Source organism: Cupressus sempervirens, chromosome 6 (assembly GCF_028749045.1).
Source record: "Cupressus sempervirens isolate cs-2001-9-10 chromosome 6, ASM2874904v1, whole genome shotgun sequence".
Lineage (NCBI taxonomy): Eukaryota > Viridiplantae > Streptophyta > Pinopsida > Cupressales > Cupressaceae > Cupressus > Cupressus sempervirens.
The window spans coordinates 668881151-668907962 of NC_143123.1; the positions used below are offsets into that span (position 1 = coordinate 668881151).

Below are 26812 nucleotides of genomic sequence, written 5' to 3' on the forward strand. Positions count from 1 at the left end.
TAAATATAAAAATATTCTATTTAATTACAATCTATAAACGTCTGTCACATGAAGACACATCTGTCGATATATTTTCTACTTGGATCCTTCCAATCTATAGAATATATAAAATTTAATAGATCTATTAAAAAACGCTCTAACTTCAATCTCAAAACACAATATGCTTAAAAATATTATATTTTTCACATGAAGCTGAATCATTTGAGAGAGCCGGCAATGTCAATAACAAAGCGATACTTGACATCAGATTTCTCCAATCTTTTCATGGCAGCATTCAAATAATCAATTGGAATCTTCTCAATCTCACAAGTAATATTGTGCTCACCACAGAAATCCAACATTTCCTGTGTTTCCTTCACTCCTCCTATCAAACTTCCCCCAACCATTTTTCTTCCTGCACAGACATATTATTCATTTTAAATTGACCCAAATATCAATAAACAATAAGCCAGTCAATAACTTGTCATTCTCTACAATTCTCCATTATTTATCATAAGAATGATGTAGAAATTAAATTAGAGTAATACCAAATAGTAAAGGCAATATGGGGAGCTGCAAGGGCTTAATAGGAGCACCCACAAACACCAGCTTTCCATTGAGCTTGAGAAGATTCAAAAGAGGATCAATTGGATGTTCAGCAGAGGCCGTGTCTATGATGTAGTCTAGACTCTTTGCTGCTTCCTGGACACCATTTATTTCATTCATAATTAGGAATGCAAAATTAAAAATCCACTATAATAAAGCTGCAAGGTAGAAGAAAGGTTTTGGTTTTTTGTTTTTTTTAAATTTTAAATTTTTTTTTTTTGGGTAAGTTGGGTACTTTTTATAAGTATTTTGCTAACATCATTTTGGCATTCATTTGTTGTTTCTTGACAAGATTTTTCTTAAAATTTTATGGGAAACTTTTAATGGGTTTATTGGAAAAGTAAATTTTATCATATTATTACTACATATTGATATAGAAATCTAGTTGTTATATAGAGATACATGTTTATTTCTATATTTAGTTTATTCAAAAGTTCATTTGATTCATATATAAGATAAAGAGTAAATCTATTTAGTACTTGACTTTTTTTGGGAATTCAATTTCACCTCCATTCTCAATACAACTATAATAAGATCTTTATAAAGTTGTATATTGACAGTATATTGGTAAAAAAATCTATAGCGCATAGTCACACCAAGGAAACTTGATATATAATCAGATCACAACATTTGAAAGTAAGAACAACACATACTTCAAACTCAATTATATAACACAAGAATAGACAGACAAGTAACTAAGCAACTTTGAAAGCTCAAGATCATTTTACTCGCGAGTTGTTGTTGTTGTTGTTGTTAAGGATATTATCTTTACAACTTTTCATAGTTATTCATATAGCCATTTCAGAATTTCAAAACTATATGAACAAATAGAGTAAAATAAAGGAGACCTTGAAATTCATTGCTTTCTAGTATACTATTGCAAATCTAATAAATGCTTAATAAATATCATAAGCTTAAATTATGAATTAAAAAATAAAATAAAATAAATTAACCTTTTTTAATTCAAAGGCAAGAAGTTTGTTTGGAAAAGACACCATGTTATAGATAATTATGATTAGAGAAATATAAAGAATTTCTATGATATTGCAATCCCTTCTCATGAGTGTCAATGTTTAAAAAAGAAGAAAGTGTTGACAATGTTGACATTTGAAAGTTGGAAAAATGAATACTAAAAAGGTGGCAAAACATAAAGGCATAAATAAATATTTGAAATGTGGCAAATAAAGACATGGCAAATAAAGAGGCATGAAACTTATTTTTGGCAGCAACATATGAGACTATAAAATTGATAGATAGGACGTGACATTTATAGTCTCTTACAAGTTCTCGCAAAGTGTTGAAATCTTGTGGTGGAATTGAAGCAATATTGAAATGTGGTTTTCTTTGTGGGTAATTGTTTCGATTGAAAGCAAACATTTTTTTTTGTGCAAGGGTTTTTGCGAAAGGTTTGAACTGAAATACATTCTTTGACAACGAAATGCATTTTTTTTCTCTGCAAATTTGTTTGATTTGTATGAAAAGAATCTTGTGACTTTGGCATGCGATCTTAAGGTTCAGTTCTTCAGTGGAGACAAAGTGTTTAAATGGTTGCATAAAATAGGTTTGAAGAATTTGTTGATGTTCATCGTTCTTTTTGTGTGCGAGAATGAAATAACTGTGAACAAAATGGGAAACAAAAATATTTGTTGAGAACTAATATCGATCTCCAAAAACAATAAAGGTAAAGAAAAGATTTCAGGTATGCCATTCAAACACTATTGCTGTATATTCAATTCTAAGAAGAGATTAAATTTTTTAAAGGGAAATACATAGTTAAAATTTTCCCTTCCAGTTTCAAACGAAGTTTGAAGTTTTCTTTAAAAATTGGAAACACAGTCATTTTATGGGTTTCAGTTTATTCTTCAATTTTATAAAATGAAGGCAGGGGTTTCAAAGATGCAAATTTCTTTCGAAACTTGTTGTTATTTCATTATGGAGAAATTTTTCTATTTCAGTATGATAAATGGTTTTGAAATATAATATTTCAAAGACAAACCCAAGATGATGTTAAAAGTTGAAAGGAAAAACACAGTCAATTTTTTGATTTACTTCACTGCTTCTAAAAGGAAATGTTCAGTAACAAGGGTACTGAATTTTTTTTTTCTTTTGGTCACTGTTTAGATTCAAAATCATTCTAAAAAATTTCATTTTGAAATTTTAGTATCTTTTTTCTTCTGAAACTGTGAATGATTAAGAGGAATTTTTTTGTAATCTTCTTCAAAAACTATATCCGGAAATGAAAACGGGCTTTTTCTACTTCAGATGACAATTTAAAAAAAAAAAAGAAAAGAAAGGAAGAGGATTGCAATATCTAAAATTATTAGAGAGGCAAATTTTGATTTCAGTTTAAATAATAGGGTCATTCTTGGATCCTAAAACGACATATTTGAAGATTGTGTTTTGGAGATCTTTGAGGGTTTCAAATATGGAAATAACTCTTAAACAATTTGTAAACTTATATGGCTGTTAGTTTATGAGACATGGGCAAATCTGAGATTTAACTATTTGAAGTTGGTTTTTAAAACAACATTTCAAAAGGGGCTTTTTTAACAACCCAAACTAGTTTAGTTGGTTATATGTAACTGATCAAATTCAAATTTCATCTCTATTTATAGAGATCATTTGTAAATCTCAAGTGGATGTGTGTGAAAAAGGCATTGAAAGAGACACATATACATTTGTAAAAGTTTTGAAAAGAAGTTGTATTTAAAAGCTATATTATAAGCTTGTATACATGTATAGATGCAACATATACATGTGTATGTGTATATGAGATTGTAAGTATAGCAAGAGATAGAAAGGGTTGAACACCTTGAGCAGTTTTTTGCTGCTGATTATAAAGGAATTGAAGCTCAATAAAGATTACAGCTTCACGGAGTGGGTTTTCTCCCTATGACGAATCCTATTTAAGGAATTTTGAGGGTTTCCCACTTGGCAAAATACGTGTCTCTATAATTTGTGAGTTGGTATTTCTTTTAGTTCATGGTGAATGATTTAATTTCCAGTACTATTTTATATTCAGCTATGAATGGTTAAAGAATTTGAAATTAGTATTTTGAATTAAATTTATGTAGTTATGATTCACCCCCCTCTCAGAACTCTAACACTTCCAACAAGAGGTATCAGAGAGTAGGATTCCTTTTAGAAATTGTTCCAGGGATATTTTTTGGAATTTATGGCACAAGCTGAAGGAGCTTCCCTTAATAGGGCTCCGCTATTTGATGGAAATGATTATGTTTTTTGGAAAGTTATAATAGAGGCCTTTATACACTCTTTAGATGTAAGAATGTGAGATGTTGTTATTACATAGTATACTGTCCCACCAACAGTCCTTATTGATGCAAATGATAAATTGACATTTGAGTTGGATAAGAAGGCAAGATATGCCCTTCTTTGTGGCCTCACAAAAGATGTTTTTGCTAAAGTTGTCTATTGGAAGTCAACAAATGACATTTGGGTCAAACTTGAAATAGTCTATCAAGGAGATGAAAAAGTAAAAGAATCCAAGCTGCTAACTCTCAAAACACAGTTTGATAATCTGAAAATGAATGAAGATGAAACCATTGTAGCATATTTCTTAAGAATTGATGAAGTAGTAAATGCTAGAAAGGGTCTAGGTGAAGATATAGAAGAACGTGATATAGTTTCAAAAGTTATTAGGTCAGTTTTACCTAAATTTGAAACTAAAATATCTACATTAGAAGAAAAGAAAAGCTTCTCCAGAATGACCCTGCATCAAGTAGAAGGAACTTTAACTGCATATGAAATGAGGATTAGCAATTAGGCTAGTTCCTCATCAAAAGAATCAGCCTTTAAGGTTGACAAACATGATGAGAGTGATTCAGATCTAACAGATGCTTTAGAAGCATTGCTGGTCAGAAGAATGACAAAGAAATATAAAGGAAAACCTAAATGCTTTAGCTATGGTCAATTAGGATACTTTGTTGCAAAATGTCCAAATGTTGAACTTGAAGATTGTGATGGGAAAAATGTGAAGTTTTCCAAAAAGAAGCCTTGGAATCAAAACAAAAGTTTCAAGGACTATAAAAAGAAAAGCCTTCTATCAAAAGAAGATTCTAATGAAGAATCTAGTGATGCTGACGAAGAAGGGGAAAGATTATTCATGGCTAAAATAGTCCACACCCCTAAACCTGAATCCAGTGAATTTGAATCCTCATCTGACTCAAGATATAGAAGTAGATCTCAAAGAAGAACTTCTGAAATCTTTGCAAGAACTTAAAAGATTAAAGAAGTTAATTGCTAATCATGAAATTGAAAATCAAAAACTTCAAGAAGATTTAAAAGAAGCAAACTTCATTATAGAAAATCAAAAACTCTTACTTGAGGAAAAGGATAAGAAATTGAATGTTCTACAAAGTTCATCTAAGGAATCTACTAGTCAAAAAAAAAAATTCTTTTTCAATGGTTATTGTTTCAATTGTAATATTCTTGGGCACAAGGCTATCTTTTGTGAAAATAGCACTAGTCAAGGCAAAAGAAAAGTTATTAGGTGCTTTAAATGTTTTCACTATGGCCATTATGCAAGTCAATGTAAATTGAATTTGAGACCAAAACAAGTCTGGAAGCAAGTAAAGATAACTGAAAAGTCCTTAATTGTTGAAACAACTCTATTTGCTCAAAAACTTGCAACAGGGGTATTGGATAGTAGCTGCTCACACCATATGACTAGGTGTAAAAGTAAATTTAAAACCCTAGAAAATTTTGATGGAGGGTTTGTACAATTTGGTGATAATTCAAGAGCCTATATAATAGGAAAAGGCTCAATAATTCTAAATAAAGATACACCAATTCGTGATGTATACTTTGTTGAAGGTTTAAAACATAACCTTTTAAGTGTTAGTCAGATTTGTGACAATGGGTACTCTATTTCTTTTAATGCAAAAGGATGTTATATTAAAAATGGAAGAGATAAAGTTATTGCTAGTGGGTTAAGAACAAGCATAAATATTTATAACCTAATTGATTCTACAGTTCAAGAAATTTCATTGGTTAATACTTGTCTTATGAGTCGAGTAGAGGAGAATTGGCTATGGCATATGTGTAGAACAAGATTTAGTGTGCAAAGAACATTAACAATAAGGAAAACATTCACAACCTAAAACTATATTCCCATATAAGATTAGACAAAAGAAGGTGTAAGAGAGTGCAAACTAAGAGCAAGATCACTCCAAAAGCCTCCTTGATTTTGTGGATGCGTCCTTTGATGTAGATGTATGCTCAATAATATTGCTCAAGCTTTAATGAAAAATATGGATCAAAGTGGATTTTTGGATGGATTTTACCATTATGATGGTATTTTGATAGTCCTTAAGCTCTCAAAATAGCATCATAACATTAGCATGGAAGTGGATGATTGAAATAGGTATGAGTTTGGCTTCTCAAAATGGCATGGTAAAATTACTTGATGGATTGTGATTCTTTGGCTTGGGAGAGGATCCAATTTATAGGCAAGGAGCTTGAGGGATGGAGGGCTAAGATGCAAGGATGGGGAAATGGTTAAGAAGGGCTCAAATTGAATGAGAGGAGAGCACATGGATTGTGCTTCCTTATAGCCAATCAGGGAGTGACACATATCATAGGGTCATTGGTTAGAGAAAGAGGGGTTGAGGGGTCAACAAAGGAAGCTCAAAGCTCATAAAGACCCTCATAATGGCTTGTAAGAGCAATAAATGGGCTTGTAAGAGTCATTTATGGCTTTGTGGGAGCACTTATGGCTTGGTGGTTGAGATATTTTGAGGGGATAGACTTTAGCTTGGCTTAGGAAAGTCTTGATCTCATTTAGGATTGTGCAAATGATTAGGGGATGGGTTAGGCTTGGGTTATGATTATATTAGGGATGTTAGAGATGTGCAAGTGGATGGTATTGAAGAGGGTAGGTGAGTTAGTGGCTAAGCTTAGTTAGTATGGGTGGATGGGGTGGATTAAGCTAATGGAGGGATTTAGGATAGCTTTAGGAGTTATTAGGTTTGAGGGATAGATTTATTAAATAGATTTATTTAATAAATGGGGATTTTTGGAATTAGATAGGAAAATAGGATTAATTGATAAATAATGGGCTATTTGATTTATCAATTAGGACTATAGGTGATTAATTAAATTAATCAACTAGGGGATGGAAAATGATTAATTAAATAAGAATTTAATTAATGATGCCTTTAGAGATAACTAAATAGGATTATCGAAGCGGTGTAATTAGATTTAGGTGTCTACAATAAGAGGTTGGGACACCTAAACTTTGATAGTCTTGCTAGAATTAGTAAGAACAAAAAGGTCAGAGGACTACCACAAATAACCAAACCAACAAATACTTGTGAAGAATGTGTTAAAGACAAAAAAATGAGAGTATCTTTTAAAACAAAAGAATACTCATCAAATAGACCACTTGAATTAGTGCATACCAATCTGTGTGGTCAAACTAAATCTGCTTCACTAAATGGTGAAAAATATTTCATGCTATTCATAGATGATTATTCAAGGATGGTTTGGGTAACATTTCTGAAACAAAAATCAGAAACCTTACATGATTAACATCTTAAAAATGATAAACATAAATTTGCTGATGAAAATGAACTTGCTGATGAAACTGAACCATAAAACTGCTCAAGTCCCAAAAGTGCTGGTTTGAAAATAAAAACTTCTTCTAGAATAATAGCTAAGAGACATCCTAAGTCTCAAGTTATTGGAAATGTAGAGAAAGGAATTTTAACTAGAAGAAAAGCCAAAATAGGTGAACAAGTAGACATTGCTGAACATTTCTGCTTGATAGTAGATTTTGAACCAAAGAATGCTGCTGAAGCCTTATCAAATTCCTGTTGGCAAAATGCTATGCAAGAAGAAATTAAAAAAATAGAGAAAAACAAGACTTGGGAACTTGTTCCCAAACCTAATGACAAAAATGTCATAGGTGGAAAATGGGTATTCCTCAACAAACTGAATGAAGAAGGTAAAGTGATCAGAAATAAAGCTAGATTTGTCTATAAAGGTTATGCTCAGCAAGAAAGAATTGATTTCGGTGAAACCTTTGCACCAGTTGTAAGGATGGAATCAATCAGAATCTTTCTTGCATATGCCAGTTATAAAAAAATCACTGTTTACTAGATGGATGTTAAAACTACTTTCTTAAATGGGTACCTTGAAGAGGAAGTTTATATGGAATTGCTAGAAGGTTTTGAATCTTTTGACAAACCTAATTATGTTTACCAACTCAAAAAGGCTTTGTATGGCTTAAAATAAACTCCTAGAGCTTGGTATTCTAGGTTGGATAAACATTTAATTTCAAATGGATTTTCTCGTGGAAAGGCAGACAACACTTTGTATATCAAAGTTATAAATGATGACATTTTGGTTGTAGAAATTTATGTGGATGATATTATTTTCGGGTCTACTAATGATGAATCAGCAAAACATTTTTCAAAAATCATGGAATCTAAGTTTGAATTGTCATTGTTAGGTGTACTCATATTTTTCCTTGGTTTGCAAGTCTCACAGCTGGAACATGGATTATTTCTTTCTCAAACTAAATATGCCAAAGAAATGTTGAGAAAGTTTAACATGGATGAATGCAAACTTGTAAGTACTCCTATGGAGACAGGCTACAAACTAATAAAGAATGGTGACTCACCTTCTGTCAATTAGACTCTTTGTAGGTTCATGATTGGAAATTTGTTATATCTAACTGCATCTAGACCTGATATAATGCAAGCCGTATGTATGGTGTTAAGATTTCAATCTGATCCAAAAAAATCTCATCTAAATGCAGTGCATAGAATACTGAAATACATTCAAGGCTCACTTGATTATGGTTTATGGTATCCTCACAGCAATGATTTTACACTTTCTAGTTATACCGATGCAGATTGGGGTGGATCTGATGATAAAAAGACTACCAGTGGTGTGGCCTTCTATCTTGGTGAGTGTTTGGTTTCTTGGCATAGTAAGAAACGTGATTGTGTCACTTATCTACTTGTGAATCTGAATATGTTGCTGGTATAACATGTTGTACTTAGTTAATTTGGATGGATTATCAGTTATCTGATTTGGGTATTTAGGTTTCAAAACCTATTTCTATAATGTGTGATAACATGAGTGCTATCCAATTGAGCAAAAATCCGGTAATTTACTCACTACATGTGGCCATTAAACTTCATTTCTTGAGAGATAAAGTTCTTAATAATGAGTTCAAATTGGTTTATGTGCCTACTCAAGGACAGGTGGCAGACATATTTACAAAAGCACTACCTAGAGAACTATTTGAAAAGTTAAGAACTCAATTGGGAGTTTTCTCCCAATCAATGTTGGCATTAAATTCTTGCTAATAACTATTCTGTGTTAGGTTTTTGCTCCTCTCACAGAAATTGTTCATGAAAAGCATATGGTCAATTTTTTTTGATGCAAAAATTTTTGGGGAGTAATAAGCATTTTCAAATTTGATTGGTTTAGATTTGATTTGGCTAGCTTGTTTATCAGATTTGGTTCAGCATAATCAGAATTATCAGATTTGGTTTGGTCGATTTGGTTCAGATTTGGTTGATCTAGTTCATTATTTCAGATTTGGCTGATCTGGTTCATTATCTTGTATATTCAGATTTTGGTTCTTGATTCTTAGTTCTTTGTGGTTCAACATATCATTTCATAGAATAATCAATTTTTTTTTGTTCATTATCTTGTATATATAAGTTGAAACTTGTATTTTTCAAATTCACCTTGTATATATGAGATAGTGAAAATTTTTGTCTCAAAAAATGGGGGAGATTGTTGACCATGTTGACATTCAAAAGTTGGCAAAATGAATATTAAAAAGGTGGCAAAACATAAAGGCATAAATAAATATTTGAAACGTGGCAAATAAAGACATGGCAAATAAAGAGGCAAGAAACTTATTTTTGGCAGGAGCATATAAGATCGTAAAATTAACGGATAGGACGTGACATTTATAGTCTCCTGCAAGTTCTTGCCAAGTGTTGAAATCTTGTGGCAGAATCAAAACAATATTGAAATTTGGTTTTCTTTGTGGGTAATTGTTTCAATTGAAAGAAAGCATTTTTTTGTGCAAGGGTTTTTACGAAAGGTTTGAACTGAAATACATTCTTTGACAGTGAAATGCATTTTTTTCTCTGCAAATTTGTTTGATTTGTATGAAAAGAATCTTGGGGCTTTGGCATGCAATCTTAAGGTTCAGTTCTTCAATGGAGAGAAAGTGTTTAAATGGCTGCATAAAATAGGTTTGAAGAATTTGTTGATGTTCATCGTTCTTTTTGTGTGCGAGAATGAAATAACTGTGAACAAAATGGAAAACAAAAAGATTTGTCGAGAACTGATGTCGGTCTTCGGAAACAATAAAGGTAAAGAAAAAATTTCAGGTATGCCATTCAAACACTATTGCTGTATATTCAATTCTAAGAAGAGATTAATTTTTTTAAAGGGAAATACATAGTTAAAATTTTCCCTTCCAGTTTCAAACGAAGTTTGAAGTTTTCTTTAAAAATAGGAAACACAGTCATTTTATGGGTTTCAGTTTATTCTTCAGTTTTATAAAATGAAGGTAGGGGTTTCAAAGATGGAAATTTCTTTCAAAAGCTATTGTTATTTAATTATGGAGAAATTTTTCTATTTCAGTATGATAAATGGTTTTGAAATATAATATTTCAAAGACAAACCCTAGATGATGTTAAAAGTCGAAAGGAAAAACACAATCAGTTTTTTTGATTTACTTCACTGCTTCTATAAGGAAAACAGTAACAAGGGTACTGGAACAAAATTTCTTTTGGTCACTATTTAGATTCAAAATCATTCTGAAAAATTTCATTTTGAAATTTCAGTATCTTTTTTCTTCTGAAACTGTGAATGATTAAGAGGTAAAATTTTGTAATCTTCTTCAAAAACTATATCCGGAAATGAAAAAGGGCTTTTTCTACTTCAGATGACAACTTTTTTTAAAAAAAGAAGAAGAAAGGAAGAGGGTTGTAATATCTAAATTTTTTAGAGAGGCAAATTTTGATTTCAGTTTAAATAATGGGGTCATTCTTGGATCCTAAAATGACATATTTGAAGATTGTGTTTTGGAGATCTTTGAGGGTTTCAAATATGGAAATAACTCTTACACAGTTCAGAAACTTATATGGCTGTTAGTTTATGAGACATGGGCAAATCTAAGATTGAACTGTTTGAAGTTGGTTTTTAAAACACCATTTCAAAATGGGTTTTTTTAACAACCCAAACTAGTTTAGTTGGTTATATGTAACTGATCAAATTTGAATTTCATCTCTATTTATAGAGATCATTTGTAAATCTCAAATGGATGTGTGTGAAAAAAGGCATTGAAAGAGACACATATACATTTTTAAAAGTTCTAAAAAGAAGTTATATTTAAAAGCTATATTATAAGCTTGTATACATGTATAGATGCAACATATACATGTGTATGTGTATATGAGATTATAAGTATAGCAAGAGATAGAAAGGGTTGAACACCCTGAGCAGTTTTTCGCTGCTGATTGTAAAGGAATTGAAGCTTAATAAAGATTACAGCTTCACAGAGTGGTTTTTCTCCCTATGATGAATCCTATTTAAGGAATTTTGAGGGTTTCCCACTCGACAAAATACGTGTCTCTATAATTTGTGAGTTGGTATTTCTTTCAGTTCATGGTGAATGTTTTAATTTCCAATACTGTTTTATATTCAGCTATGAATGGTTAAAGAATTTAAAATTAGTATGTCGAATTAAATTTATGTAGTTCTGATTCACCTCCCCTCTCAGAACTCTAACACTTCCAACAAAAAGATAAAGGATAAAAGTAAACAAGAAGGTTTCATAGGAGTGGAATTCATAGCAGCATTCTAGAGGAGATTTCAAATGAGGAAATCCCTGCCTAAGTGAAGATTATAAGAATACTATTTGTATGAGTGTAGATTAAGAATGAGAGGCCAATGAAATTATGGTCCACATGATTAAAAAAATTGCTGATTTGATTGCATTTGTAAATTTAACAAATGCCACATAGTGGCTTGTATTTGTCCCTAGAGTAGTCTTGTCTTGAATTATACTATAGGAAAAAATGTATTTGTAAATGATAAGATTGTATTGTGTTGCCCCACTTTTCATCCTGTACCCATTATGCAAAGTGAAAAGTAGTCTTGTGTCTCAATTAGGTTTAGGTATGTCTGAGTCGATTTCTTTTCCCAAGTGAAAAGTCTTTCCATCGGATTTTCACATTCTTTCTTCTCTTGTATTACATAGCCGAGTGAGTTTTCCTTGTTGTGACGAGTTTGTGGGTTGTCTAAGATCCTTTTCGATGAAGATTCTTAGTTTGTATGATGATCTTCACAAATTCATTTCCAAGAAAGAACTTGCTCACAACTCATTACAGTTTACACACAAAGAAAATGAAGTCTGCGAAAAACCTAGGATCAACTTCTCCTTGGCAGATTTTCACACTGCGTAGGTGATTTTCCGCAGAGGCCAACAAAAGAGGAATACAAGCTAGAACAAGGAGGAAATGAGTCATTTTATGGATGGGTTGTTCTTACGTTGTATTATTCTACCTCGAGAGTTACTCAGAAATCATTAGAATGATCAGAATAACATCTGGCAAAAAATTCTAAAGCAGCCTCTCCACTACGAGTTTTTGACTCGGGAAGTCAATTTTTCGACAAAGGTGTTTGTAAGAGAGAAAAGCAAGTAAGTGGTCTCCTTTTTAAATTTTTGTAGCTCTTTTGAGACTTTTCGAAGTCTAGAGACATGTTAACTTAAAAGGCTAAGTGAAAATAAGAACACGGGCGAAAAAATAGAAGTTGCCTTCTCCGCAATGGGTTTTCAACCCCTTGAAACAATTTTTTGCATCCATTGAAAAATCACTTCTGCAAACATGTTGAGCTTACAGATCAATCACAGGATGCTTAAAAAAAAGATAATGGAAGCTAGTTGATCACATTTAGGAAGGAATCTTGAGTAAAATCTGGCTGGGCGGATTTTTCCCCACGGAGTACTCCATTCTTAATTCTTTGCAACTTGGTGAAAAATGGAAAAGTAAGTCTGTAATAAAGGAAAGTAACTATTGGGCCAATGGGAACAGTGAAATGACATGCAAAAATCTGTTAGAAACCCCTGCAATTAATGATGTAACAAATTTATCCTTTAATTCACTTGTGTGGTGCAGATCTTGAAGATTAATGGGTGGATTGAAATTTCTATATAGAGATGAACATAACTAATTTTTAAACTACCACTTTCTTATTTGAACTGTTATGCTATCGAATTGTAAAGTGATTTCAGAATTCTCACAGTTACAAAGCCCTACTCTATGTACTGTTTTCAATTTAAAAATTTGCAGTCCATCTCTATCTCAATTAAGATGGCAACAAGATTCACATGGTTTTGATGGACTGGGTGGGATTAAGTTAACATTGCAAAATCTTACAAATACTTCACTCCGTTTCATTGACATGCAAGATTTCCATAGGAGGTTGAAGACAAAGCCAATCCACCCAATAACAGAGAAACTCCAAGAAAGTGGGTTAGTGGAAGTAGCTAGGTCTCTAGTAGCAATTCAAGCCCCTAAGCTGATCATTGAATGCATTAACCATTACAATCTGGATACTAAACAAATTTTGTTGCCAGATCATATAGTTTTAATCTCAATTGATTGACAAACTGTAGTCAATTGCCTCCAAATTCTAGAATATGAACAATTTTTTGATTTGACCATGGGAGAAGCCATGTTTGAGTTTTCCTTGAAGAAGATGGTGTGGCGGAAGGAAATCATGAGGTCTTAGTTCCAAAAACCACGAGGACCTAAGAGTAAGGTTCCTAAAACTCTTTTCGGCACTGATCTTAAGCCCGAAATTGTGGACATCTTGGTTCTTTTACATCGGTTGAAAGGTGAGGTAGAAGCACTTAATTTTGTAGAACAATATTTCTTTTTAGTGCAAATCATCTATTTAGACACACATTATGTTGATTGGGCATATGATGTTAGTGAACATCTGTCCAGAGCTTTGAGTGCTACAAAATTCTACAATACCTTCTACATGTCCTCTTTTCTAATTTATATGTTGGCTTCTTTACAATTGTGGTCGGGCCTCCCCAGAATAGAGGATTTTCTTGATGATGTAAAAAGTTATGAATTTTATCCGTGCTTGCAGTTATAGAATAGTTATGCAAAATACGTCAAGGTTAATGACTCTTTTACAATGAGAATTTGCAGGGAGCTACAAGGATGCCTAGAGAGGAGGTTTAGCCCAGAAGTGATGACAACCATCAGCCAATTTGGTAGCTATTTCATTCAATTCTCATCCTTTTCATATTTGTGTCTTGTAACTTTCGATGGATTTCCTCTAAAGCTACCTAAATACCCAAGCGACATGATCGTGCTCATAGAGATCATAAGACAAGTTATCCAAGTGAATGCTCTGAGCGCCAGTCTAAGGAAGAAGGTGTTAGATTGTGGTGATTGATCAGGAAAGTACTGTACATACTTCATAATTAGTGGGGTTTGGGGCCCCGATTTTTTTTTTGGTACTATTCATAGATTCACCATTCATAGATTCACCATTCATAGATTTGCCACTAAAGTTATGGCTAATTTATGGCCGACATGTTATAACCCTAAAGCGATTTAATACTTGTATAAAAGGGTTTAGGGTTGGGTATTTTCATTATGTTGTGATGTGAAATTGCTTCTTGCAGTGGTATTGAGCTGTAAGGGATTACAGATTGTAATCAAGTTGTAATCACTGGATTGTAATAATATTGGACTTGCTGTTTGGTGGATGTAGCCCAGGGATTGGGTGAACCATGTTAAATCTTGGTGCCTTGTGTTCATTTCTGTGTGATCTATTATTTTCTGTTATTGGTTATATTTGCATGTAGTTTTTATTTCTTTCTGTGGTTTATCCTAACAAGTGGTATCAAAGTGAGGTTGCCTTTCAGTTATCCTCTATAGGAAAGTATCACGGTTAAGTGGGAGTCTCACAGTTGAGTGGGAGCGATGGTAGATGAGGGTAAGCTGAGGGTTGACAGGTTGAATGGGCAGAACTTCCAGTTATGAAAGATGCAAATGGAAGACTATCTATATAAGAAAGATTTATGGAAGCTGTTGGAAGGCAAAGCCAAGAATCAATGAACTATGTCAGATGCTGAATGGGATCTTTTGGACAGAAAGGCACTCAGAAGCATTCGATTATGCTTGGCACCATCGGTGGCATTTAATATTACAAAAGCAAAGACGACAGAAGATTTGATGAAAACCCTAACAACACTATATGAAAAGCCCTCTGCTTCAAACAAGGTATTTCTCATAAAGCATTTATTTAATATGAAAATGGCAGAAGGTGGATCTGTTGCAGATCATTTAAATGAGTTTAATACTATTACTAGTCAGTTATCTTCTATGGGTATCAATTTTGATGAAGAAATTAGGGCTCTCTTGATTTTGCGATCTTTGCCTGAAAGCTGGAATGGCTTGGTAATGGCGGTGAGTAATTCTGCTCCTGGATCTAGTACCCTAAAATATGATGATGTGATCAGTGTTGTTTTGAGTGAGGAAACTCGTAGGAAATCCTTAGGTGGATCTACATTAGGAAGTGCTTTGAATGCACAAAGAAGGGGCAGAATGACTGAGAGAGGAAGTAACTCTAGAAATCGTGGGAAATCAAGAGGAAAGTCAAAGGGGAGGGGGTCTCAATCAAGAGGATCAAATGATTGCTGGTACTATGAGAAACCAGGGCACAAAAAGAAAGATTGCTGGAATCGAAAGAAAAATGAAGGAGATAAATAAAATGGAGAAAAGGAGACAAATGTGGTAAGTAACAAATCTGAAGAGGATGCTTTGCTTCTATCTTTAGAAAGTGTAGATGATTCATGGGTTTTAGATTCTGGTGCTTCATTTCATGCTACACCTCATAGAGGTTATTTCATTGATTATGTCTAAGGGGATTTTGGGCTTGTTTATTTGGGGGATAATGAACCCTATCAAATTGTTGGAAAGGGAAAAATTAAGATTAAGTTACAGAATGAGAATCATTGGCTACTATATGAGGTAAGACATGTTCCAAGGCTGAGTAGGAATTTAATTTCAGCGGGGCAACTCAGTGATGAGGGTTGTGTAGTTACTTTTAATGATAAAAATTGGAAGGTTTCAAAAGGTTCCCTTGTTGTAGCAAAAGGTGTGAAAGTAGGCACCTTATATCTTTGTATAGGTCATATTGTTCCTTCTACTTTGATTGTTTCAGAGAAAAATGAATGTTTAGGAACAATTAATGTAGTTGAGTAGGAAGAACAAATAGCTGCTGTAGATTCTGATACAGCAATGTAGCACAATAGACTTGGGCACATGAGTGAGAAAGGTATGAAAGTACTTCATTCAAAAAAAGTTTTACCAAGTCTGAAATGTGTTAATATGGATTTATGTGAAAGTTGTGTGTATGAAAAACAAAAGAGAGTGAGTTTTGTAAAGACTGGGAAGGAAAACAAAAAGGAAAAATTAGAGCTTGTGCATACAGATGTATGGGGACCAGCTTAGGTATCTTCCCTTGGTGCTCTCATTATTATGTTACATTTATTGATGATGCAACTAGAAAAGTATGGGTTTATTTCCTTAGACATAAATCTAATGTATTTCAAACTTTTAAGAAATGGAAATGCTTGGTTGAAAATGAGACTGGTAAGAAATTAAAATGTCTCAGATTTGTTAATGGTGGTGAGTATTGCAGTCATGAATTTGAAGATTATTGCTCCATTAATGGTATTCGAAGACAAAAAATTGTTCCAAGGACTCCACAGGAAAATGGAGTGGCTGAACGCATGAACAAGATTATAATGGAGTGCGCAAGGAGCATGAGGTTGCATGCTGGGTTGCCCTTACACATGTGGGCAGAGGCTATCAATACTACAATATATTTGATTAATAGAGGTCCCTCTACTCCTTTGGGTTGTGGTATTTCAGAGGAGGCATGGACTGGTAAGAAGGTGAGTTATTCTTTTCTGAAGACCTTTGGTTGTGAAGCTTTTGCTCATATAGACTTTGAAAATAGAACCAAGCTAGAAGCTAGATCAAAGAAATGTGTCTTTGTTGGATATGGCATTAATGAATTTGGTTATAGTCTTTGGGATTTTGAAAATCATAAAATTTTTAAAAGTTGAGATGTCATATTCAATGAGAAAGTGTTGTGCAAAGATCTGTTGCAGCAACATGAGAAGAAAGAAGATGATTATGTAGTGCTGGACGATACTCCAAAAGATGATGTTCCAGCCATTCCTCATGATGTACAACAACTGCAACAACAAATGCCACATACACTAGTGAATGTTAGACGGTCAACGAGGAAAATTAGACCTCCATAAAGATTTTCTTCCTCTTTTTATTCTATTTTACTTAGTGATGGTAGTGAACCTGAAAGTTATGATGAAGCTGTGTAGGTGGATACTAAGATTCAGTGGGAGTCTGCAATGAAAGATGAAATTGACTCTTTGCTGAAGAATAAGACATGGGATCTATGCAAGTTGCCTGCAGGTAAAAAGGTTTTACAGAATAAGTGGGTTTACAGGTTGAAAGAAGAGGAAGGAGGTAAGAAAAGATTTAAGGCCAGGTTAGTTGTAAAAGGATTTGCACAGAAAAAGGGAATTGATTTTGATGAGATATTTTCTCCTGTTGTTAAAATGACTTCTATCCGTACTATTTTAAGTCTTGTGGCTATTGACGATTTGCATTTAGAGCAGTTGGATGTTAAAACAACCTTTCTTCATGGTGATTTGGATGAAGAAATATATATGGCTCAGCCACGAGGATTTGAGGTCAAAGGTAAGGAGAACTTAGCGTGCAAATTGAAGAAAAGTTTATATGGCTTAAAGCAAGCACCTCGGCAATGGTATCTGAAATTTGATAGGTTTATGCATGAGCATGGCTATAACAGGTGTCATTCAAATTATTGTGTTTATTTTAAGAGGTTGGATGATGATAGCTACATTATTTTATGTTTATATGTTGATGATATGCTTGTAGCTAGGTCTAACATGGATCATATTAAGGGGTTGAAATGCCAATTAGCACATGCATTTTCTATGAAGGATTTGGAGGTAGCAAAATAAATCCTTGGTATGAAGATTTGCAGAGATAGGAAGAACAGAACATTGACGCTATCTCAGGCTGATTATGTTGAGAAGGTGTTGCAACGTTTCTCTATGGAGAATGCTAAAGCTGTCAGCACACCTTTACCTGGTCATTTGAAATTGACTAAGGAGATGTGTCCTAAGACACAGGAAGAGGAGGATAAGATGTCCAAGGTACCCTATGCTTCAGCTGTAGGAAGCTTGATGTATGCTATGGTATGCACTAGGCCAGATATTGCCCATGCGGTGGGAGTCGTTAGTAGGCATATGAGTCATCCAAGAATTGAGCATTGGATTGCAGTCAAATGGATTCTTAGATATTTGAGAGGCACATCCAATAAGTGTTTACACCTTGGGGGCTCTACTACTGATTTACAGGGCTATGTTGATTCAGATTTGGCAGGGGATATTGATACCAGGCGGAGTACTACAAGTTATGTCTTTGTTGTTGGTGGGGTAGCCGTGAGCTGGGTTTCTAGGTTACAAAAGATTAATGCTCTATCCACTATAGAGGCAGAGTATGTTGCTGCTATAGAGGCAACCAAGGAGATGATATGGCTTCAGTTCTTTTTGGAAGAATTGGGACATCCTTAGAAGGATAATTATTTGTTCACAAATAGTCAAAGTGCCATTCATCTTGCAAATAATTCAGCTCTGCATTCTAAGACCAAACACATACAGTTGCAGTACCATTTCATTCGGTCAGTTTTGGAGGACAGACAGTTAAAGTTGGAGAAGATACATACCAATGACAATCCAACAGATATGAAGACAAAGGTTGTAACAAGGGAGAAGCTAAACTCCTCTTTAGCTTCGGTTGGTCTTTTAGACTGAACATGAATAAAAGAACAATAGAGTCTAGGTTGGTTTGATCCAATGGGAGCCCCATGTGGTAGTAGTATTGCTAAAGGCTCAGTCTCCAAGTGGGAGATTGTTAGATTGTGGTGACTGATTAGGAAAGTACTGTACATACTTCATAATTAGTGGGGTTCTTTTTTTTTTTTGGGTACTATTCGTAGATTTGCCACTAAAGTTATGGCTAATTTATGGTCGAGATGTTATAACCCTAAAGCGGTTTAATACTTGTATAAAAGGGTTTAGGGTTGGGTATTTTCATTATGTTGTGATGCGAAATTACTTCTTGCAGCAATATTGAGCTGTAAGGGATTACAGATTGTAATAAGGTTGTAATCACTAAATTGTAATAATATTGGACTTTTTGTTTGGTGGACGTAGCCCAGGGATTGGGTGAACCATATTAAATCTTGGTGCCTTGTGTTCATTTCTATGTGATCTATTATTTTCTATTATTGGTTATATTTGCATGTAGTTTTTATTTCTGTCCGTGGTTTATCCTAACAGAAGGGATACGAGTTCCCCATGACGGTTGGGGCTTATAGTTGTGATTCTTGGTCTAAGGCTAAAAACATGCTCAAGGCATTTGAGAGAAAGTACAAATTGGAGGAATATAAAGTTATGAGGCCTATGTTCGACCCAAATGGATATGCAAGGGAGGTGCTTCAGATTGGGAATGTGATCAAACATGTCACCACTTTGGAAGATTATTGGATAGATTGTAGAGATGAGTTGGAGAGCCATGATCGTGCATTTTCCAGACTCATGGTGGAACAAATAAAGACATATGGTGTTGATCTGAACGTAGAGGGATTAGAGGATGATGGTCAAAATATGTATAGCAATACATATCTTACTAAATTAAGAGGAGTTCCTATCAGTTTTGAGCCATATGTGGACGTGGAGGAGAGTCTCGATATTATGATGGCAAGGATAATCAAAAGAACTGGGAAGTGGGTTGAGTGGATAGCCAGAAAGAGCCAGAGTAAGGGTGTCGCCACTCAAGCCTCTCCAGCAGCTGCAACGCCTACTTCATCTTAGAGTGTTACAATGGGTGTGACCATAGCTTCCACCCAAGGACCAGCTCAACATGTGGGCGGAGGTGATCAACCCCTCGACAAGAATGTTCCTATAGCCCCAACATGTCATGATGGATCCTTGCTAGTTATAGGAACCCAGACTGGCACTGAAGAGAAGAAAGCAACAGAATCAAAGGGCAATGCTCCTTCCTTAGTACCTTCCCCACATATTACTCCCGTTCCATCTCCTCACACTACCCCTGTTCCTTCTCCACGTACCACTCCAATCCCATCCCCTCATCATAGCCCCGTGCCATCAACAAGTGCTCTCCTTTTGAAACCAAGTGGTTCCTCCATACAGATAGTGGACTTAGGGGATGGAAAAAGTAGCACTAGTGAGTCAATAGAATTAGATAAAGAGATGAGGAAGACTTCGGAGATGGAGAAAGGCCAGGCTTCTTCCAGACTCATCTCCAAGGATTCAAAGAATCGTTTCTCTTCAACTACTGTGGCCATGACTCCAATGAAGAAGAAGAAGTTCAACATTGAATCACTTGGAACAACTTCCAAGGTGATAGGAACTGACTCTTGGCTAGAAGATACTTTGGAGAGGAAAAGAAAGAGAAAAGATGAGGGTGTTTCTATAAAAGACATTGTTTCCCTTGTGGTTCATTCCAGGACTACATTGACAAAGGTTAAGAAGCAGAAGACTTCGTCCATACTTGGACAAGATCCAGAAACAGGGCACCTGACAATGGAGATAGCAAAGCCGAAGAAAGGAGGGAGAATTGAGGATATGACTCCTGAGGATTTTACTTTGCATTCAATAGACCTTGGGGAAGATGAACATGATACAAAGGTTGGCTTGTGGAGATGGAGCAATGAAGTGATAGAAGGACAATTAGAGAGTCTCAAATTGTCCAAGATCAAGATGAAGGCAAAAATAGAAGAATTGAATAAGTTCATTAGACAGCTAGTCACTCCACTGACAACTATTTCTGGAATGTCTGTGACTTAGAATCCTAGTGCAGCCAAAGTGCAAGCTCTCATTTCCTAGCTCCAAGAAGATAGGCACTATGGCCAAATCAGGAGAGAGTGGATTGAGAAACTCAAGTCAGAGGGAGTTTCTCTCATAGATCAAATTGGGAATGTTATCCTCAGATTGGAAACATAAAAAGATAACATATTATCTAACAGTAACACTTTGGCCAGAGAAAGGGTCAAGTGTGATGAATGTCTCTCCCTCTTAAAGATGATCATGCAGATGAAGGCCAAGGAAGCAGTCAAAGCTAAGATTCTAAAAAAAGGGAATGAACCTTTGTCTGAATGGTTCCAAAGTATGCAGTTTAAGCTTGAAATGATTCAAGAAGTTGAGAAAGGGCTTAGAGAGACAGAAGATAAGATAAAAAAGACCCAAGACAGAGGATTTGAATTGATGAGAGGGCTACACAGTGACTCTCAAACTAGTGGTCAAGGAAAATACCTCATTAGAGTAGAAGTGATGAAAAACAACTTCTCAACCTATTTGGATAATTTGTCCGCAGTGGCATCCAGTAGCCAGAACAGAACTGAAGAACTCTAGGCACTCAGCGGATGGATACATGTGGCTGCGATGGAGTTGTTGGATCATTTGAATAGTGTAAAAGAGTTGGCAAGGGAACATGCAAAATGGCTTTTGAGATTCACCAATATACATGTGCCCAATCATGAGAAACTGATCCTAGTAATGGTTGCCACCAGGTCACATAGAGCGAAAACAGAAAAGGGAAAGAAGCCTAAATGATTCATATGATGCCTTCTTTTTGTTTTCTTTCATAATTTTGTAATATGACAAACTGGCATCTTGCCATTTGTCACCCTCAGAAGATGAACCGATTAAACTTCCATTGTAACGGTCATCTCAAAAAACTCTATATGTATGAATTGCAAAGATTAATGAAAGGTCGGCAAATTTTTGGTGTGAAGTACTTTTTGTTGCAGAGACAATTGAATGGTATTTTATGTCAATTATTTTTTGTTCCAGTAGGTATTGTATTTAGTTCATGCTTCTCTTTCTATTTTACTAGGAATAAAGGAAGAACAGAGCTTCCCCCTTTGTTTCGAGGCAACATATGAGTGTGATAAGTATTGTTACAGTTTCATTCGACGAAAAGATTCTATTAGTATTTCCAATTTATTAGTTATAGTTTAGGTTTGAATTTTCTTAGTTCAACATCAATTGATTATGTGGATGAGATTTGCGGACTCATAAGATGTGTGGGTACATGAATCGGTTCCTGTGTTGAGAAGTTTTATTTTGCCTGAGTTGGATTTTATTTTGGTCTAGCTCGGTTATCCCTCTACTATTCTCGGGTTAAGAACATACCCCAAAGTAGTTTAGAAGGAAAACAAAATTCATTGCAAATTCATTTTAGGGAGCTATACCTACCAATTCAGAGGAAAGCTAGTACATTCACAGAGAGCTTTCCAACTGTTTGTGATCAGATATTGTTCCGAATTGGGCATTAAAGAGTGATAATCTGAAGGAACAAAATCTGTTTACCAACATATTGTAATGTATATTTATATTTATTTTAAAATATTAAAGTATATCATTGTATTCTATATGAATTATATAATAGTATAATTTAAATTGCAATACTTATTTATTATTTATAGTATGTATATATATTAAAGTTTAATATAATAAACATTTTAGAATATATATTTGTCATGAATTATAATATTGTATATATATATATATATATATATATATATATATATATATAGTTTTATTAGATATAATTATATGTTTGTAGCTTCATAACACAATCTTAATATTAATAAATTTTTACCGAAAGTTTAGTTGGAAAAAATGCAATATGGAGGAAGGCTCCTATAACAAAACTAATAGAGCCAGTAAATAAAATAAATATATTTTATAATATAGAAAATAAATAAATAAATATCAAAACATTACAAATATTCAATTTATGAAAAATACTTTCTATTGATTGGTGAAAAACAATGCAATTATTATACTAACTGTAAAGAAGTGAATGCAATAGTTTTTTTTGTTTTGTTGTGGTAAATAATAAATCAGGTATCATCTCTTAAACTAGAGTTAACAATTTCAAAGAATGAAATAAAATTGAAAAATATTGTTCTTTTGTTGTAGACATCTCTATTATTAATAAAAAGTTACAATAAGACATCTCATAGATATTCATCTAAAAATAATAATATCAAACATACTCAAGATTTGAAGAAAAGGAAACCTTATTAATCCAAAAATCATACAAATTTATGAAAAAAGTCTCTCTAAGATTAATACACTACAAAAAAATTTAAAATAATTAGAAAACCAAAAAACCAACTATTCTCAATTAATAAGTAGGAAAGATTCTTCACAAGTAGTCAAATTATAATATTGTTACATGAATTTTAGACCATCATAATAATATCACAATTATATTCAAATTTTCTAGTAGAAAAAGTTATTTTCAAAATTTGAAATAAAAATAAAAATTAAATACACATATGAGGGTAGGATTTACCTGCATTTGCCGGTCATCCTTGCTAACAAGGAAGTCATCCGCCCCGAGCGATTCCTTGGCCTCTCGTTCTTTGTGCGAGGAAGTGCTGATGACGGTGACCCGCATGCCCAGTGCTTTCCCAATCTTGACCGCCACGTGTCCAACGCCACCCAATCCCACAACTCCCAAATGCTTCCCCTGTGCTGCTTCTGTCATTCCGTAGTATTTCATGGGACTGTATATTGTTATTCCTGCACACAGCAGTGGAGCCCCTGCATCCATCGCCAGATTCTCTGGAAAACGCAACACAAATCTACAAGCAAAGCCAAGCAAATTAAATTTGTATTTTTCATGTAATGTTATGAATTATTTGATCGTGTGTGTCTAATGTTTTAAATTATATCTGATGATGATAAAATGTAGTCTACTGATATTGATTTTAAGTGTTCGTATTTATATTTATTTCTGTAAATTGCTTCTATTGAAACATGGATTAATGAATTCTACTAAAAAATTGTAGAGAGAGAGGATCTACTAGCCGATCACAAATGTACTAATAGTTGATCATTTTTTAGTTATTACTATTACCATTTCCCCCCAATTATCACTCATAAAAAACACATTATTAATAGCTGATCACAAATGTACTAATAGTTGATCATTTTTTAGTTATTACTACTACCATTCCCCCCCAATTACCACTCATAAAAAGCACATGTATCAGATCACACGTACTACTAGTTAATCATTTTAAAGTTTTTCTTGGTTGCTGATTGGTCCATTTGTACAAGAAAGTATAATTGTTTGGGTGAGCGGTTATTGGGGGGTTTTGGGTAGCGGGTTTTGGGCGAACATTTTAAAATGACACGTTTAGACCACTTCGCACTGTACGCGTTCTATAGAGTTCTCTAAATATAGAAAGCCAAAAGGTTAGCTTTAAGCTCTTAACTCACCTTCGGAGGTTTACCGAAAAATTGACAAATTTGACATACGGATTAGGAATTGTATGTGCACTAAGTTAGCCTGGGCGACGGCTTGGTCATTTCCCCTAATAGTTGATCTATTTTTAGCTTTCTTGATTGCTGATTGGTTCATTTGTGCACAAATTACCATATTTTTGGTGAGCGACTATTGAGCGGGCAAACGTTTTAAAATATCACTTTTAGACCACTTAGCGCTGTAGGAGTTCTAGGAGAGAGCTCCTTAAATGAGGAAAAGAGAAATATTAGCTTTAGGCTCTTCACTCATCTAAGAAGTTCACTGAAATATTCACCTTATATGTACACAAAATTAGCGTGAACAGCTACTGAATGTCTCCTCTATAACAATATATAAAAGCATTAACCTGTAATTGACCACAATTATGTTGGAGTAGCCTCCATAAGTGGGACTTCCATCATGGTAAACGCCATTGTAAGTGACGATCATCTGAGGGCAATAATTTTCTGTGCCTTGGTTGCAGGGCTCGCAGTCCGGGGCCTTGCAAGATCCAACCATGCATCCCACTCCCACTCGATCTCCTACTTTGAACAATTCTTCAATCTTGCTTCCCACATCAGTTACTACCCCTGTGATCTCGTGCCTGTATTTTGACATTTCCACATCTTCAAAAGAAATAGAAACAACTTTTCAAAATAACTTTATACTATAGAAATCTAATTTTCTCTAAGAATTGTAATAATTATCAGTATTTTTTTAGATTTAGTTGTGTAAGTTTTTATCACCAACGTGATCTATCATCTTGTTATAAAAAATTAAGGAAGAGAAATAATTTTCATGGAGTTTGTCTTACTGTCGTGTTATTGACTCTTGTCTAAATTTTATAATTTTGACCTCAATAGTCACTATTGAAATGCTCAAAATGATAATTTTGAATTTAGTTTTATATATAAATTTTTATTATCAATATTCTGAATCAAATTTCATAATTTATCATGAAAGTAAGAGAAGAGAAATGGATCATTCATTTTACTAAAATAAAATACAATACTATTCAGTCCAATTTCTTTTGGGTAACTGGAGTTAATTTTATAATTTTAATTTCAAAACCAATATTTGAGATGACCCAAAATTAAAAAGTTGATGATTCCAGATCAGTTAAAGATAAGATTCTTAAAGGTAAGATTTTTGTCACTTTCTGTAAAATGTAGATTATTTTAATTTCAGAAGTGCAGATGCCAAATATTGTTCTCAAGAATTTCAAACAAATTGAGAGTGAAATTTTGGATAAATCTGTAAAATTCTGTGCATTAACAATACAAATCTACATGTTCAAATTTAGAAATAGTTTTCCTTTCAAAATTTACAATTACAATGTCTAAAACAATAATTTTAAATTTGGTCCTATATCTAGATTTTTTATTACCACTACTTTGAATCAGACTTCACTGTTTATCATCAGAATATGAAAGTAAGAAGAGAAATGGGCCATCCATTTTCAATCTTATCTTTTAGTAAAAGAAAAACAATATCAAGTCTAAATAAATTAAATATCTTTGTCAATTTCATGATTTTAATTTTGACAGTAATATTTGAAATGCATGTCTAAAATAATCTAAGTTTTGAGATCAGAAAACACTATTAGGTCTTATTTTTTTTGAAAAACTGTCAATTTTATGATTTTAATTTCGAGAGTAATATTTGAAATGTCTAAAAAGTAGAATTATCTAAGATTCGAGATCAGGTAAAAGAAATGAATTTTTGCAAACAATATAGCATTCATTGCATTAACTACAGAATTTCCTCCATAATTAAACCCGCTCACCTTCTACAATTACAATCCTCAATAGTTTCGCACAAATGAGATGTCCAAGATTATAATTCTTAAAGATTTCACAAGACTGACAATTGAAATGCCCAGAATCACAATTCTAAAAGAGCTTGACAACGATTTTAATTTTAACAATGAGAATTGAAATGCCCAAAACTTAGAACTCGCAAAGATCTGAGATCAGTTGAGGATGAAAATTTACCCGGGAACAATTGGGTAGATGGTGTTTCCAAAGTCATTCTTGGCATTATGGAGATCTGTGTGACAAATCCCACAGAAAAGGATCTTGATACTCACATCTTCAGCCCCGTTTGCTCTGCCATTTCATATTTGCTCAGATTTGAACTTAAAAAAGTACAAGAATGTGAATATGAACATGAACAAGAACAGGAACATGAGAAAAAGAAAAAGCAAGAACAAGATCATGAGAAAAAGGGTCGTTGAGGATTACCTCCGAGAGAATTTGAAAGGTGAGAAAACAGCAGAATTGTCTCTGGCAGCCCATCCAAGAGCTTCTTGAGACAAAATTTCTGCCATTAAACAAACTTCCAAAGAAATTTGATAACTTTTTTGATTAAATGAGCCAGAAAATTTGATAAGTTGTGAGAAGTTCTTGCACTACTTGTAGGATTGCCTTTCCTTTTACCAGTTCAATGAAGTTGAAGCTTTCATTTCATTGATCAGCTGTTAAGACGACTGACAGATAATTTATTTATTTGTCTTTTTGGAAAAGAGATCACAAATTTGTAGTTCAAGGGATGATTATGTCCATCTATCTGTATCGTAGACTACAAAAGGATCCAAGATAAATGAAACAACATTATGAACCATACAACAAATTGCAATGTGAAAGGTCCACCACATCATAAAAGGAAGTCAAGAATTGAAATGGATATCAGAAGAAGTATTTGAGATCAGTTGAACTACTGTTTGGTTATTGGCT

At 33.8% G+C, this 26812-nt stretch overlaps 1 protein-coding gene across 1 annotated transcript; it reads right to left on the reverse strand.

Annotated features, from left to right (window-relative positions):
• Positions 1–26812, reverse strand: LOC149553963 (putative cinnamyl alcohol dehydrogenase 9). Its single transcript, XM_089789296.1, has 6 exons — positions 26321–26812; positions 26072–26185; positions 24445–24681; positions 23121–23412; positions 528–681; positions 1–394 (listed from the first exon to the last, which is right to left on the reverse strand). The coding sequence occupies exons 1-6, from the start codon at positions 26404–26406 to the stop codon at positions 198–200; spliced, it is 1080 nt and encodes a 359-aa protein (XP_089645422.1). The 5' UTR covers positions 26407–26812; the 3' UTR covers positions 1–197.